Source organism: Spea bombifrons, chromosome 5, assembly GCF_027358695.1.
Source record: "Spea bombifrons isolate aSpeBom1 chromosome 5, aSpeBom1.2.pri, whole genome shotgun sequence".
Classification (NCBI taxonomy): Eukaryota; Metazoa; Chordata; class Amphibia; order Anura; family Pelobatidae; genus Spea; species Spea bombifrons.
In genome coordinates, this window is record NC_071091.1 from 11,733,058 (window position 1) to 11,749,252 (window position 16,195).

General features: G+C 39.0%; 1 protein-coding gene across 2 annotated transcripts; it reads right to left on the minus strand.

The window, feature by feature from the left end:
- Positions 1 to 557: 557 nt before the first annotated feature.
- ACBD5 (acyl-CoA binding domain containing 5) lies at positions 558 to 13,816 on the minus strand. Of its 2 annotated transcripts, XM_053466942.1 has the most exons (14): positions 13,701 to 13,816; positions 12,736 to 12,828; positions 12,012 to 12,132; positions 11,742 to 11,814; positions 9,759 to 9,873; positions 9,600 to 9,632; positions 8,987 to 9,142; positions 5,846 to 6,058; positions 4,911 to 5,011; positions 3,818 to 3,989; positions 2,746 to 2,936; positions 2,125 to 2,172; positions 1,557 to 1,666; positions 558 to 937 (listed from the first exon to the last, which is right to left on the minus strand). In XM_053466942.1, the coding sequence occupies exons 2-14, from the start codon at positions 12,809 to 12,811 to the stop codon at positions 925 to 927; spliced, it is 1,422 nt and encodes a 473-aa protein (XP_053322917.1). In that variant the 5' UTR covers positions 12,812 to 12,828; positions 13,701 to 13,816; the 3' UTR covers positions 558 to 924. The 2 variants fall into 2 exon arrangements, with proteins under 2 accessions (XP_053322917.1, XP_053322918.1); XM_053466943.1 differs by lacking the exon at positions 9,600 to 9,632.
- Positions 13,817 to 16,195: the final 2,379 nt, after the last annotated feature.

Here is a 16,195-nt window from a genome sequence, read left to right on the forward strand (position 1 = left end):
AAACTGTTTTGTTTAATTTTGGTGTTACTTTAGCTTTTAAAAGCAGTTAGTAAGCTCTTCCATTTGAAAACTATGCAATGACAAACAGAGTTCCTTGGTTACCCAAGTCTGTCTTATTATAGAGATGATAAAGTCCTGCTTCCATTTGATGTTGTGCACAAAACTGTTCTCAGAAAAAGATAGCATCACCCAGAAGACCTTGAAGGACATCAACCACTCATGGTCTGCAGCGACAGAGCAGATTTCTTAAAATTTTTGAAAATTGTCTTGTCTTCCACCAGACTGCAGAAGAAAATTCTTATTAAACCTCCTGAGGAACTTGTCCACAAAAGTAAACAGTGGAAAGAAACAATTGACACCACCCTATCCTCACTCACAGAGGATGCTTGCCATTGAAAAAAAGCTAACCAGGGAGAACCTACCTTATGAAATCATATGCTTGTGTGAAAAATTAAAAGCTCTTGGCTTCCCAAATATTTTTCTTTAAAAAATTAAGTGATACATCTATCTTAGACTAGGACACAAACCATTAAAAAAAAAAAAGAAAACTACACACGTTTTTTTCCTATTTACAGGTAAATTTTATTTGTAAGAAAAAATATCTGGAGATGAGAAATCATACCACCTCAACTCATTATGTACCTGTAGGATTATAATACATCTATTACATGCTCTCAGTATGTTTAAAAATAATTGAATTAACGCAGTAAAACTATCAATCCTACAGCCCACCCATTATCAATATTTCCCATTATTTAAGCTTTAGTAAAATTAGTCCTTATTTTGTTTTCATTCATGTAGTGCAAAGTATTTACTATAGAAAAAAAAAAAGGAACTACATCTGAGCCGCTGCGATCGACGCAAGGACGGTTACTGGACGTCTCTGCAGAGTCTTCCATTCTGAAGGAGATTTCCAGCACATGATCAGGTCGGCTTTCTAAAAAGTGAAGTGACAAAAATATTTAGTAATCCTGATGTATTAGAGACAATCAGCATTTTCAACCATTTTATATACGGTATTTATGCACCATTGGTTGGTTACATTTCCCTACTTCTGCTGCTAGACGTGTTGAAATAGAAGGATAGTTAATTGAGAATCCACTCCAGAGTTTTATATATATATATATATATATATATATATATATATATATATATATATATATATATATATATATATATATATATATATATATATATATATATATATATATATATATATATATATATATATATATATATATATATAATGAAGAACCAAGCCCAGTAAGCTTCTGCTGCAGGAAGAGCTTGGCTGGTCCTATACAACGTACACCCTAAACAGTGGAGGAGCTAAAAAACCTTCCCTTTAGTGAATGATCCCATATGTAGTATCAAGAGCAAAATCCAGGGAGCTTCTCCCTGGCCAGACACGCAGAAGAGGGTTTGGCCCCTACACTATAGCCAGCGAGAGCTACAGTACGGTAAAAAGGCATCAGCAAAAGAGTATTTTTATTAAAACACAATGGTTATGAATGTATATGGATTTAGAGGAGTCAGATTGAATACAAACAACCTACCTTCTCTTCCTTTGAAGGTACACATGTATTAACCAATGTGCAACAAACGGCCATACTATAGCAAATGCGAAATTTCCTGGAGAAAGATCAAATGGCCACCAAGATGGACTCTAACAAAGAGAAAGCGTTCACATCATAAAAATGTATCCATTGGCATCTTAAGGTTATGTACAAAGAGTAGATCTAGTGCTAGTTATGATCATACAAACTGGTGGAAATGTCCAATTAGCGGCACCATTCCACTGATAGGTGGAACAATAAGCCCCCTCTTCGAAATGTACAACAGAATAACCCCCAATGTAGAAAAATCTATTACAACATTAAATTCATTTTTTCATCTCCATTTATTAAAACATCCTCATTCAGCAGATTTCCCACAACGACTTCCTTTACAATTTGCCAACATACATTGCTACACATGCAGATCGTAAACCATCATAAACCACATGAGAATGAGAATAAAACTTTGTAATTTGTATAATTTTGTAATTTACAAAGTATACTCTTTTATCTGTGATGTAATGTAAAAGAGGATTTATCAAGTGTGGCAGCATTAAATATTATTTACCTTGTTCACAGCCTGCTTATAGTTAGATTCAAGGGCCAATGAGCGTGCCTAAAAAAAAAATATAATAAAATGAGCAGTTATTTGACTTAAAATGGATATGTTTAAGAGTATGTTATTTTTCTGCATTCTCGTCTGCATTACAAGACAAACAGCAAAAGTATCACAATGCTTTCTTATATGCAGTTATCAATTCAGATTTTCTTTGTTGCTATTAATTCAACCTGATCGTCCACATATATTTTCTGTGTGATATTGATTCGTAGCACTACTGGGCACTAATGCTTTATCGGGACACCCCAGAGCTTGAGAAAACCCAATAACAATGGCTTCCATGGTGCTTAGGTTTTTAGATCTGGCTCCTACATTTTGAGCCATTTTATATTAATCTCTGTGGGTGTACCTCCTTCTGGCTCCTAAAAATATCAAAGCTTTTTCTCAGATTTGTATGCCTGACTCCTAACTTCTACACTGATTTGCCCTGCCCTAAGGTAACCTATACTAAGAAAAATGTCAGCCATGTTCTTTATACCTCTAAATTAACAAGGGGCTGCTGGTGATATGCTGGCAAAACCCTATATTGACTATTGGATAAGGTTATCCAGGTGCTGAATGGGATAGTACCTGTGAGGCAGTCAGATTTTCCAATGCATGAAGTCTGTGAATTACATTCTGCATATCTTCCTGTAAGCGCGTAAGTATTACAGCGATCTGTTCATTCAGGCTGCTGTTCAGCGATTTCCAATGTTCTTCATCTCCACTGCTACCCATCTGTCCTCCTCGGGATCCTTCACCCACAGTGTGCATACGACCAACTTTAAAACAAAGTTTTAATATGCATTAAGTGACATAGTTGACCTGAAATTGCCACATTCATTTCCAAGAGATTTAAATATGTGCACCACATCTGGACCTATATTTTAAATCTAATCTGGCATGATTTTTATAGTGGAAGTGGCACTGGATAACCTAGAAATTAACCTCAGAAACAATGTAAAGAAATAGCACCAACCCAACACTGTCCAACAATTTCATTATTATCTACCCTTCCCCATAACCCTAAACATACCCCGCTCAACCCTGTACCCTCACATCTCCCATCATCCCCTTCTGATGTCCTTACCATCGCTCATATCTAGTCCCTAACCAAATGCTGCCGCCTCCACCTGAAAAGCATCTCCCAAATTGACCATTCCTTATATACTTATCCTCCTATCCAAATACACCCTCTTATCCTCTCTTCTACCATCATTAATTAGTCTCTCTCCCGCATTCAGTAATTCACCTGTGCTGTACCCTTTCTGTGGAATCCCCCGTTCCCTCAGACTTTCTCCCTTGTACGTGACAGCTCTCCAAAAACAACCTCTCTCCCAAACACACTCAGCCAGCTTCCTAATCAAGCCATCTGAATGACCAACAACCTCTACAGCTCATCCTGACTCGACCAACTCATCCCCATCCAAGGAGTGCTCTCCCCCCTCAACCACCAACTAGATTGTAATTTTGCAAGAGCCGGACCCTCTCCTTTTGTACCAGTTTGTTGTGTGTGATCTTAAATTATTCCACTGATTGTAACAGCGCAATAGAATCTGCTGGAGCCATATAAATAAATGTCATGTATAGGCTGATATACTCTGCTTAGAGCACACCAATATTTAAATTCTGATATGTAATAAAGTAATGATCCAACATGTACCTCTTCCTCGCCTGGAACCAACATATTCAGACTTATGTCCAGACCTGTCTCTTTGGGGTAGGTGTCCAGATGGTCTGACACTTTCCCCTCCATCTTTGTCTTCTCCACCATCTGCTGTTTTCATAGGGTCGTTGATTAACAAGACATCTTGTAGCAGCGCACTGTGATCAACCTGTGGGGGCAAATAAAGTGATATGACATTTTATCTCTGGCCATCTACTCTGCACATTAATATTAGAGTTAATTAAATGTGACAAAAGCAGATTACACTATATTATTTCAGAATATACAGCCATATTTTATAAAAACATAATTTTCAGAGCATCATGAAAGAGATTGTGCCCCTAGCAAAAGGGAACACATAAAATGTCTCTGTTTGTGGGCAGTAAACAATCGAGTACACCCATTAATAAAGCGACGATTGTAACAATGTCCCTGCGTTGTGCTGCTACATGCGGCAATCCAAAGTTCACTTTCACACAACAAACACAGAATGGTTTCCAATACTCCACAGGAATTCCATACAGCCAGCATGACCTTTACTATTGTCTTATGTACAAGCGGACTTTGGATTACTTGTATTTCGTAAGCGTGCCGGAACTCTGTGACAGAGGCAGGAACGGAAACAAAACAAAAAATGAACTTAAAACATCAGTTCCTATCTCAACACCAGAAACCCTGGTGTTACATTTTCTGCGGTATGACCCAAGCCCTCTAAAAACTAAAGAACATTCCCCAGAAGGTTCCCTAATTCACTAAAGCGAGTAACTCTCACCATTTAAAAATCTATTAACAACACTTGGAGGATATCACTCACATCACTAAAAACAACCCTTTGTGTACTTATATCACCCTGTTTGTGCCGCTTATGAAGTGTCGGACCTCAGCTAACATGTGCTTTATGTGGTCCCTCTGCATTCTCCCTTTATTATCCCAAGGCCACCGCTTGCTTCCCTCAATTCCTGAACTTCCATAACAAGAGACAAACTAATACAGAATTTAAATGTATTTGGCCATTGCCTTCAATGCAAATTACTTCAGCCTGCTTTGGGCTTGAATAATTAGCAGCATCTCAGATGATATGAGAGCTTACCTCCTCTTGTCCGAACTGCTCCATAGAATCGCAGAAAACCTCGCTGTCCGAGTCACTTGTTAGGTGCTGCATTGCAGCGATATCGTCAGTGCCATCATAGTCTACAAACAGAACATACATCAGCAATCAGCTAAAACCCACTCCATTACTTAGTGAATGGCTTAAATGGATCAAGATGTCCTATGCTTCCAGAGAGTACATGAGAGCAGATAAGTTGATAGCATGATGGAGCAGATGCCTCCTTGGCTACACTGACACAGAATAACCCTTATCATGCTTTATTCTTTAAATAAGTAATAATGATTTATACTGGCTATCGATTCAAACTCTAAACTGGTGATTAAACTTTCCATCCAATTCATGTCTGGTGTATTTGTATCCATTAGTGCTGTATACAACCTGGTTTTCATCTAATTTTGTTCCACTAAACTCACTTTATCTTCAGACCTGGAGGCTGCCATTGTTGCCAGCCATGATATTTTTGGCAACTTACTGTTCATACAGTACACTGAGCTGACTCTTTACAGAAGGACTAATGGTGTTCTTTTGCCCTATATACATTTCATTAATCAGAGTATCCACCTGGGTAATTAAGACAGAGCAATTATATTGTTTACACAGGTAGTACGATCAGAAGTCAGTGTTCTAGCTGTTATCTTAGTCCAATCCACTAGACAGAGACACACAACCTGAATATGGAGCTTTCAAAAAACAACATATAATATATTTTGGGAAACTAATCAGTTTTAATGAAATCACCAGTGAAATGGTGGGAGTTCACCTTTAATGTTTGCGTTGGTTTAAACTGAGTAAATAATAGCAATTACCACATACTCAGGATCCTCTTGCAAAACATCCCAAAACTGGAATGACTGCTTCTTTTAGACTCTTTCAAAAATACAAATAAAAAATAGATTTAATGAATTATTAACTACCTCTGTCTCTTTCCAGTGCATTCACAGCATCTTCTGTAATAAGCTTGTCCTCATTCGTATTCTCCTCACCGATAGCCTTATTGAGAGACGATTTGTCGGAGATGTGATTTCCTATTTCTGGGATGGAATTGATATGATCTACTTTTACATCAGGACCGACGGTGGTCTTTGGGGGACTTTGGGGATCTGAATCCTGCTCCACATTCTTTTCTTCTATTATAAAACAAAGACATAATTGTTATCTTCTCCGCAAGAAACAGGTGATCGGCAACTTCTTAATGGAGTCTAGTCCCAAAATCAATATATTTATTTTAATGCATATTAGAATGTATTTTGCACAGATTCTATTGCATTTTTTTGTAAGCAAATCGATGCATGCATGATTTAGTTATTGGGAGTTAGAAAATTAAACATATATTACAGTAAAACATTCTATTGATCTCAACAGGAGCTGAGTAGCTTCCAACAACTAGAATGGGAGTGCTACTGAGCACGTGCAGAATGCTTCCTGGCTACATTAGGGACCACCAGGGAGGCGTTAAATAAGACAGGCGTCTCATTTTCTATTAACGGAGATTAAAGAATGCATTCACAGACTTACATACCGTATTTGGTCGATTATAAGACGACCCTGATTATAAGACAACCCCCCAAAATCAAAATATTTAGGAAAAAAACAAAAAGCCTGAATATAAGACTACCCTACAGGAAAAAAGTTTTACTAGTAAATATTAATTCATGTAAACTAATTTTCATATTTAATAAAGGCTAGGATTGAGAAAAATATATTTTTTATTTGCCAACCTGCCCCCCCCAGTTATGCACATCTGCCCCCAGGCTTGCCACTCTGCCCCCAGAAATGCCTTATACCCCCCTATTTGCCACTCTGCCCCATGATGTGCCTTTTAACCCTCTATATGCCACTCTGCCTCCAGAAATGTCTTATACCCTCCTATATGCCCCTCTGCCCCATGATATGCCTTATACCCCTATATGCCACTCTGGCATATAGGGGGTTAAAAGGCATATCATGGGGCTGAGTGGCATATAGGGGGTTAAAATGCATTTCTGGAGATATATATATATATATATATATATATATATACTGCTAACAGCAATCACACTCCTATCAAGCCAAGGCAGCCAGTACATGCTGGAACCTGGGGATGTTAGAAGTGTGATTACAGCCTCCCTATGCCATGCTACCACCCCCATCCCCCTTACACATCCATGCTATCACACACACTCATTCATTTAAATACTCATTCATTCCATTAATCACACCTACACACACGCTCAACCCCCCCACTCCCTTACCTGAACTGCAGATCTCCCACTCGCAGACTTCTGCAGGGGCCCGGCTGTGCGAGCAACTTCTCTGGCCCCGCCCCCAGAGGAAGGAGGGGGGAGGTAGAGTTATGTGAGGACTTTCCTAGCTTCCTGTTCTCCTGCTGCTAATAGCAGAGACGCTGCTCGCGATCAAAGCCCGGTAAGCAGCATGGCCCCAGCAGAAAGAGGTCTGATTAGAAGACGACCTCGATTATAAGACGAGGGGTATTTTTCAGAGCATTTGCTCTGGAAAAAACCTTGTCTTATAATCGAGCAAATACGGTATAGTAAAATTGGCATATACATTTGAAATAGGGCAGTAGCGTTGCTTTAAGGATGTCAAAGAAGCTACAGAACAGCAGTGAATATACTAGACAGACTAATGGTGATGTTAAATGACAAAAACATTTTGTGTTAAAAAAAAAAAAAAAAATAATAATAATTTATTATTATTATAGCACATAAACGGAGTCTGGGTGGTTGATGACTTCCGCTACCAATTCTATTTCTAATGAAGAACAAGTATTCATTCTTGATATCCATCTTACTCCCCTTGTATATCTACCCCAATGCATTCTTGAACTCTCCAACTGTATTACCAACTGTAGAAATGCCTGTTGTTGATTTTATCTTTATTTATATAGCACTTCTCACGATCTATACATCGATATATTAGGCAATAAGTGACCAGCTCCCAAGTTTACACAGGACAGAGTGTAAAAACATGGCCTTTAAATTCCACTCTGACTCCAAGTTTCTACTATGCCACCTGCTTCTATTCGTTCCCAAGCTATACCCATTTTGTCACTTTTCAACTGGCCATAAAAGAGAAAAATGATATACAGATTTCAAAATTGAATTAAAAAAAAACATAAGAAGCAACATTTAGAAGACAAATGGACAAATGCCCATGACAAGGAAATAATTCTACCATTGTACAAGTCACTAGTCAGACCACACATGGAATACTGTGTACAGTACTGGGCACCAGTGTACAAGAAAGATATAGTGGAACTGGAGAGGGTTCAAAGACGGGCAACCAGAGTAATAAGGGGAATGGAAGGACTGCAGTACCCAGAAAGATTATCAGAATTAGGGTTATTTAGTTTGGAGAAAAGACGGCTTAGGGGGGACTTAATAACTATGTATAAATATATAAGGGGGCAGTACAGAGATCACTCCCAGGACCTATTTATACCCAGGACTGTATCTATAACAAGGGGACATCCTCTACGGCTGGAGGAAAGAAGGTTTCTACACCAGCACAGACGGGGGTTCTTTACAGTAAGAGCGGTGAGACTATGGAACTCTCTGCCAGAGGAAGTGGTAATGGTAAACTCAATAAAAGAGTTTAAAAGGAGCCTGGACGTGTTTCTTGAAAGCAATAATATTACAAGTTATGGATAGTAGATTAATAGGGACAGAACGTTGATCCAGGGATTTATTCTGATTGCCATATTTGGAGTCGGGAAGGAATTTTCCCCCTGGTATGGGGCAATTGGCATCTGCTTCATAAGGGTTTTTTGCCTTCCTCTGGATCAACACGGTAGGGACACAATATGTATATAGGTTGAACTTGATGGACTTTGGTCTTTTTTCAACCTTATGAACTATGTTACTATGTTACTATGTTACTATGTAAATGTGAGAAGAAGCAATTAAGTTATTTATACCAGGAGATAATACATCTTAATAAATACATTTTATCACATCAATTGGGGGGGGGGGGATACATTTGTATTTTGTTTTCACATTTGAAAATTCCAAACAAAGCACAGAATAATGTAATCAAGAGAAGATGTTCTAGATCACCTTGCTCGCTTTCTTCTTCATCATTACTTTCTTCTGCCTCTCCATTTTTATGTTGCGTTGGCTCTTCTTCCTCTGACTCTGCTCCGCTGTCACTGCTTTCTGTCTTCCCGTTAATAGCCTTACAGTTTGGTGTGGAGGTCAGGACGTTGCTAAGATCTACAGAGAAATGTATTTGGACAATGCAAAAAATAGTGCAAGTGCTTATTTATTAACAATGATTAAATAAATACGAAAAAAAATTGCCCACCAGTCACAAAATTAACAGGGTTCTGTGCACAACTTGACTCCATGCAGTTATTTGTATCAAGGAAGGATGGAAAACATATACAACTAAAATATTGCAAAAAATTTCCTACAGCTAGACCCCACTAAACATTACAGGAGGACACACCATGTGGAAAATTATTTGAATTTGGATTAATGTCTTATTTTTGTTGAAAGTAGCATTTTATTACTTTTAGAAATAAAACCTTGAAATGTGTGTGCCACCAAAAAAACAGAGAGCAGTAAAAAAAAAAGCTACGTAATTCATGAAAATGCTCCTGTTTCAGAAATTTGTAGCATACATTTTTGATACATAAAACTGACACGTGTCTATTTTCACCATCCCTACCTTCTAAAGATTTAGTTACTTTGTCCAGGCGCACTGCCATGCAGAAGGAGGAAAAAAAAGAGAAAGCATAAAGGTTTGAGAAGCAGAGATGGTTAGAAAGTCGAAAAGGAAAACGTTGGCTAAGTTTGTATTAGGATACAAAGCAGACGTTAGCCCAACCTGATGTTACAACAGATCCCAGGCCGTGTTTTTGGTCTTCCACCATTTCATAAAAAGGACCTATCACTCGAAGCAATTCTTCCACTTTCTCAGTCATTGGCATGGTCTCAAGGATCTAGTGTCCAAAAGGCAAGATGTCACAATACAACATTGGTATATGAGCCAACGATGGCAACTAGCTGAGGTTTATTTGTTAAGATAGGCTTATTCCGGCACTGGATGAAAACTACAACAAAAATCTAAATGGTGCTTGAGTTATATCAAGCAATTGTGATCATTTGGTTATAGATGAAAATTACCCAGGAACGTGCCATGCTAAATTTATAGCCTATCCTTATCAACTTCCCCAAGCAACATGTCCCACAGTGCCTGCTTTGCCCCCAAACAGCTTATCAGTGCCATCTAATACCCCAGCTTGTCTTTGCCCCCAAAACCCTTTGTCTGTGCTCCTGTCCACACAACTTACCTGCAGGAGTGTTGTGTCTCCCTTCATCCATGCTGTGTGCAGACTAAGGATGTGATGTCACTTCCTGCATGCTGGATCAGTCAGACACAGCATGCAGTCAGAAAGTGTGAGAGGTCATCCGATTGTACATTCCCACACTTAGCAGCTCTAAAGAGGCGGACAAGTGGTTGCCTGAGCCCCTTAGAGTAGTGGGACCAGTCACAGTTGCGACCTTGATTGCTACTCCCTTGCCTATTCCTTTGACTCCTCAGTAAAATGTAATACATTTTATTGGTTCAATAAATGTCACATAAGCCTTTGGGTTCTCAGAGGCCTCTTCTTCATTCCATCTGAAGAAGAGACCCCTGACGGGGTCTAAAAACTTATGATTAATTCGCTTGGCAAGCCACCAAGTAACTATACCTGTAGTACACAGAAAGTCTAAATCAGTGGTTGCCACCAACCCAGTCCTCAATGTACACTAACAGTGCTGGAATTAGTAACTGCCAAATTCTATTCCACTAGGGAACAAACCTGGACCATTGGTGTGCCTTGAGGACTGGGTTGGAAACCACAAGTCTATAGCTCTTTGAGTGACTACTCTGACTCATAAATGTTTATGGAGGAAAAAAAGATTAGATAAGGAGGAATTCATCAGCATTGTCATAGACAGTCTACTCAGTGTGGTGTTTAAGCCACCCAATCACAACACAACAATTTCAATTGAAGATAAAGTAAGTTTATTAGAACAAAATAAAAAATAAAAAATAATAAAAAAAATAAAAAAACAATATTATATATATATATATATATATATATATATATATATATATATATATATATATATATATATATTATACACACTGTAAAAGCTTGGGTTTAATAATTTGCAAACAAATCCACTAGCGAAGCAATATCACAGCGAAGCAGCTACTATTTATCCCCAAACACCACACAAGGGGAAGAGATCTATGTAAACATCAAATGTACTTATTTAAATACATGCGCTGAATCTTTAAAAAGGTACGTTGATGTGACAAAGTCAACAAAGTGCTGGGATTTAAAAAAAACATAAGTGGGAAAGTACCGGTATTTGTTTCTTGGACCCCTTTCTGCATTCTGTTTTATAAGCATAGTATAAAATAATTTGTCGAAACTGTCAGAATCAGGAGAAAGAAAGAAGAAAGAAAGAAAGCAGTTTGGGTATTCCCACTATATCACTATAGTGAATCAAGAATATGTTATAAAAGGTATAGATATAACTGCAGAACGTCAGTGCTTTTTAAGGAATAAGGCCACTTCAAACAGAAACAAAGACTGGTCAATTTACCACAATAAAAACAAACACAAAAAAACACTTTTCAAGTCAAAGGTCACTTGGGGGGGAAAAAAAAAAAAAAAAAAAAAAAATCTGATATGAACTTTACCTGGAGCTACTCGATAAGATATATAAACCATGTATATATCAAAATTTCCAATAATGTTTTTCACAAATAACAATACGTCCCAAAACGTAGATAATACTTGAGGAAACTTACCTTTTTCATTTCATCAACATATGCAATCATTGCATCTTCTTTAGACATGTCACCCAAAGAACTCCAAGAATCCCTAAAAAGTGAAAACAATTAAAACATCATCATCATACATAATTTTGCAATCCTAGTTTAGAAAATATGTTAAAGATATTGATAGCGATCCTTGGAACAGCAAATATTCACATGCAACGAAATCATATAGCATGATTGAAAATGAAGGGAAAGGGGGAAAGAAAGAAAGAAAATAAGAGGGGGAGGATAGCGAGATACCATTTGTATCGGCCAACAGGATCCCAAAAGGCAGGCTTTGGAATATTACACGGTCCTTGAGTAGCTTGCTTATAGAAGCTGTAGAATTTCAGCATCATTTCATTAGACGGCTGGAATGACCCTACAAAATAAAGCAAACTATAAACCCACAAGCCAAAAAATCTAAACATGTGAAGTGTGTTATAACTTAACCACTTAATTCCTCCTAAGATATTATATTAACGATCATACAAGACAACGTTCTGGAAGACAAATGGAAAATGTTTCTGCTGGTAACCATTACAACTTTGAAGAATAACCTCTATATAGTGTGTCACATTGTGTACAAAGCAGAAAAACAGAGAACAGCCGACCAACACAGGACTAACGTCACCAATACTCAATGTGGCCACCTGTACGCACTACTCACATTTTATTATGTATTGATTATATATCGCCATCATATTCCATAGCTCTGTACAATGGGTAGACAGCGCAGAACGATTTTGCCCTACAGGAGTAAAAGAGGGCCTTGCTCCAAGGAGCTTACAATCTTTACAACAATGAGGATGGGTCCACTTGTATCATTGTTCTGCACGGCGATCTTGTGATAAGGTCATTCAAGCACTCCTATTGTCCTTGGAGTATGTCATTATAGTCATTGACCTCCCCACCAAGCAGCTATGCAGAAAACGTCCTTAATAAATGGGGATTTTACCGTACCAATAATCCATCGAACACCTACCATTTTTCGGCAAACTCTGTATCACGCTCACGGCGGCTTCAAACCTTGTTTGGTGAAGGGATTTTGTGTCTGCCATATTCTCGGTGGAAAAAGCTTTTCTTAAGAACCTGCATCAAAATGGGAGTAAATGGGAGATTAGGAAATTGAAATGCCCCCAGAGCTTCGATGCCACGGTAGGGTATGTAAAGTCCTGTGACAGGGTCCATCGGTTTTCATAGTCACTAATTACACAATCATTAACCCTTAAATGATCTTCCGCATTGAGCCGGGCTTCCAGCGGAAACACTAAACTAGAAGCAGAGTTTTGTTCTTTACGGCAGAAAGTTACTTTGTCCACGGCGGATTATTTTTTGACAGATACACAACGTACAAACCGTAACGTAATCTGGGAAAAAATTCACTAAAATTGAAAAACCCTAATATACAGACTATAGATGTACACATTGTCTTAGTCTGTCAAATCTTGTCTTGTCAGACCCCTTGAATATATGTATTGTAAGGAGCGCTGCGTAAATTGTTGGCGCTATATAAATAAAAGATAATATACATATATATATGTGTACATATTTTACTGAACATTGTATATCATATACAATATATATATAATATATTATAACCTATTTATACATTAACCTGCACCCGTACAATAACACACACATACATACATGTAATCATGTGAAGAAGAGGTGCTTTTAGTAGTGAGTATTCACATGCATTGTATGTATAGATACACATCTTCTCTATATGTATACATATACAATATGCATTGGTTACTATGACTACGCTCTTAGGGTGCAAATGGCCGGATTATACGATATGTAAAGAGTCTGCAGCAGAATTAGCTCTTTAGCCTAGTACTGGAGGATCAGGTCAGGTGCTCTAGGATTACAAAGGTCGGCTACACCGCAGCCGAGCCCTGAGGACTCTAAATAGGCATGGCGGATACGGAGCTGCCTCTGTGTTACCTCAAGCTTTATACGGAAGAGATAGGTGGGCACCGGTCACCCTTCAGTACACCTGCAGACCCCGCAGCCGACATAACGCTGCCGCTGCTTCCCCACTGTCACCGCTGTGCATGACGGGAGATGTAGTTTCACCCTCCCCCGACCTCTCCACCACATCAACGCGCGATCGCAATTTTAATAACTTTATTTAAATCCGCAAAGAGCTAACATCAAGGGCAATGGCAGCTACTCGGCTTTGGCCAATCAGCTGTAAGCGTTGGCGGAGCCGCCATCTTGGGTGGTTCGGGCATTGTCTAGTGGGGTTGGATAAGCACAGCGGTTGCATGTTTATTGTATTATTATTATTGTTATTATGCTTTATGTGTTGGGTCACGGGTCATACATACATATTATCTTGCATTCGGAAAATCGCCTGGGATACGTTTTTATTGTAGGGGGTGCGGTTAGAGGTGTTGCCTGGGGCGTGGCATATATATATTCTTTTGTATGTACATATGTATTACTGACCTAAATATACAGAGAGGGGCAGTAGTGTTTTTTTAATGACAGAATTTAATGTAAAAGGATATTATTGTTCATTGCTTGAAAGGTTATGTCTATACCCGGCCCCGGTATGGCCCCGGCTACCCAGAGCCCCCCCTTGCGGGACACACAGCTGATAAAGGGCAAACGGGCAAGCAGCGCTTGCTCCCGGCTTGACCCTGGCATGGTGATGTCTGTGTCTGGCATAGGAATATTTCCAAAACATGCCGGTGTTCAGAGCAGGTAGGGAACATAAAAATGCCTCTAGGAATCCAGGTCTCTTGTAGCGATGACGTATAACGTTGAATATACCGGCTCAGTCTCCCGTCATTATATCAATTAACCTCACAAGGTGCTCAAACGGCAAAAGCTTCACAAAGGACATAGCAAAGACTTAAAAAGAAGCATCGGCCTCATTCCGTAGCGCGTGCGTCTGCTTAGATGAGCAGCGATCTGCCTCTGAGATTGTGTGGATTGCGTTAGATATCGTTTTTTATTTAATGGATTATAATAAAGCTACAGAATCAGTTTTGATTTGAATCTGGATAGTGATTAATTTTCACTAGAGCGCCGATGCTTCTTTTGATGAAACTCTTGTAGTGACGATCGTACCTGGGAACTTTATGGCTCCGGCAGCCCAGAGTCCCCCCCTTGGAGGATGCGGGTAGGGGGTCCCACTGGTGTCAGTGGGTGGTCCAGCTGACGTTGTGGGACACATGCCATTGTTGGAGGTGAAGTGGGGTGTGCTGCAACGCTGCTCCCGCGACCTGGAGTCTCCCCGTAGTGACGCGGAATAGTGGCGTTTCACTGGAACCTCTGGTGAGATACCCCACATATGTATTTTGTTTATATTCTAGAGGGCCTCATCCATCCCTTACATAGTACCTTATAGGGTAGTATATTTAATACCTCTGGTTTAAAAGGTTTTTGGGGTAATTAAACGTTTACTGGCCAATAAGCAGCATATTAATGAAATAGAAGATGGCAGTCTTGTGGATTCTTACACCGCACAATGCCCGTCCCTTTCCAGGCAGCCTTGTTGATGATAACCGTATGTTTAGGGAACCTATTAATATGAATTAAGGTTATACACCTGGCTGAATCTGCACTTCTTGGCAGTCCGGCTTGGATCTGTATCTCTTTGTGTGTCTTTTTCTGTTTTGTGTTACATTTTGCTACTAATGACGCTTGTAGACTATTCAGTATGTACGTTGCAATTTAATAACACCTGGCTTTCAATGCATTTATCCCAAATTATGCCTATAGGGTGGCCAAGTTACCGGGGTTAGCAACAAGCTTTATGGTGGACATCTCACCAAACGTCCCATCTGTACATATGATTTCCACAAATCTTGGAAGGACATTTGGTGTCCTTATGCTGACACTTTGGTGACAGGCGACAGGGGGTTACTTTATTGACCCCCTAATTCTTTATTCTCCAGCGACCATCTGAGCTCTTCAATGCCATATAATGTTTTCTTCTGCGGTGGCTTGACTTGGGTGCTTCATGCCTTATGGAATATGGTGGCTGAATATAAAACAATAAATAATTGTAATAATGTTAAGTAGGATACTTCTATAGTATTTGTGCCTACAATCTCCTATAATTTCAGTTTTGGAATTGGAACATTAACTTTATATTTTAAACAATAAAGTTGTGTATCTGTAAAGTGTGCTTCAGCTTCATCTACCTATTTGCAGTCCTTGCACCTCTATAGAGGAGAATCAAATATTTTTTTGGGTTAAGCTATTATCACTTTCATTTCTCGCTAACAGTGTATTATATTTTAAAGGTATGAGATATATCGCGTAACGCAATCAGTGGGTTGGGAGATGATCCAGGAGCCTTAAGAAGTGCTCAGTAAAAGGTTTTCCTCTGAAGCAGCCAAGCCGTCTGCTGGTGTAAATTAGGTAAATGCATTTCAGGGAAAAGGAAGATATATTCTGTTGGTTGACTAGGCTTAACTACTTAA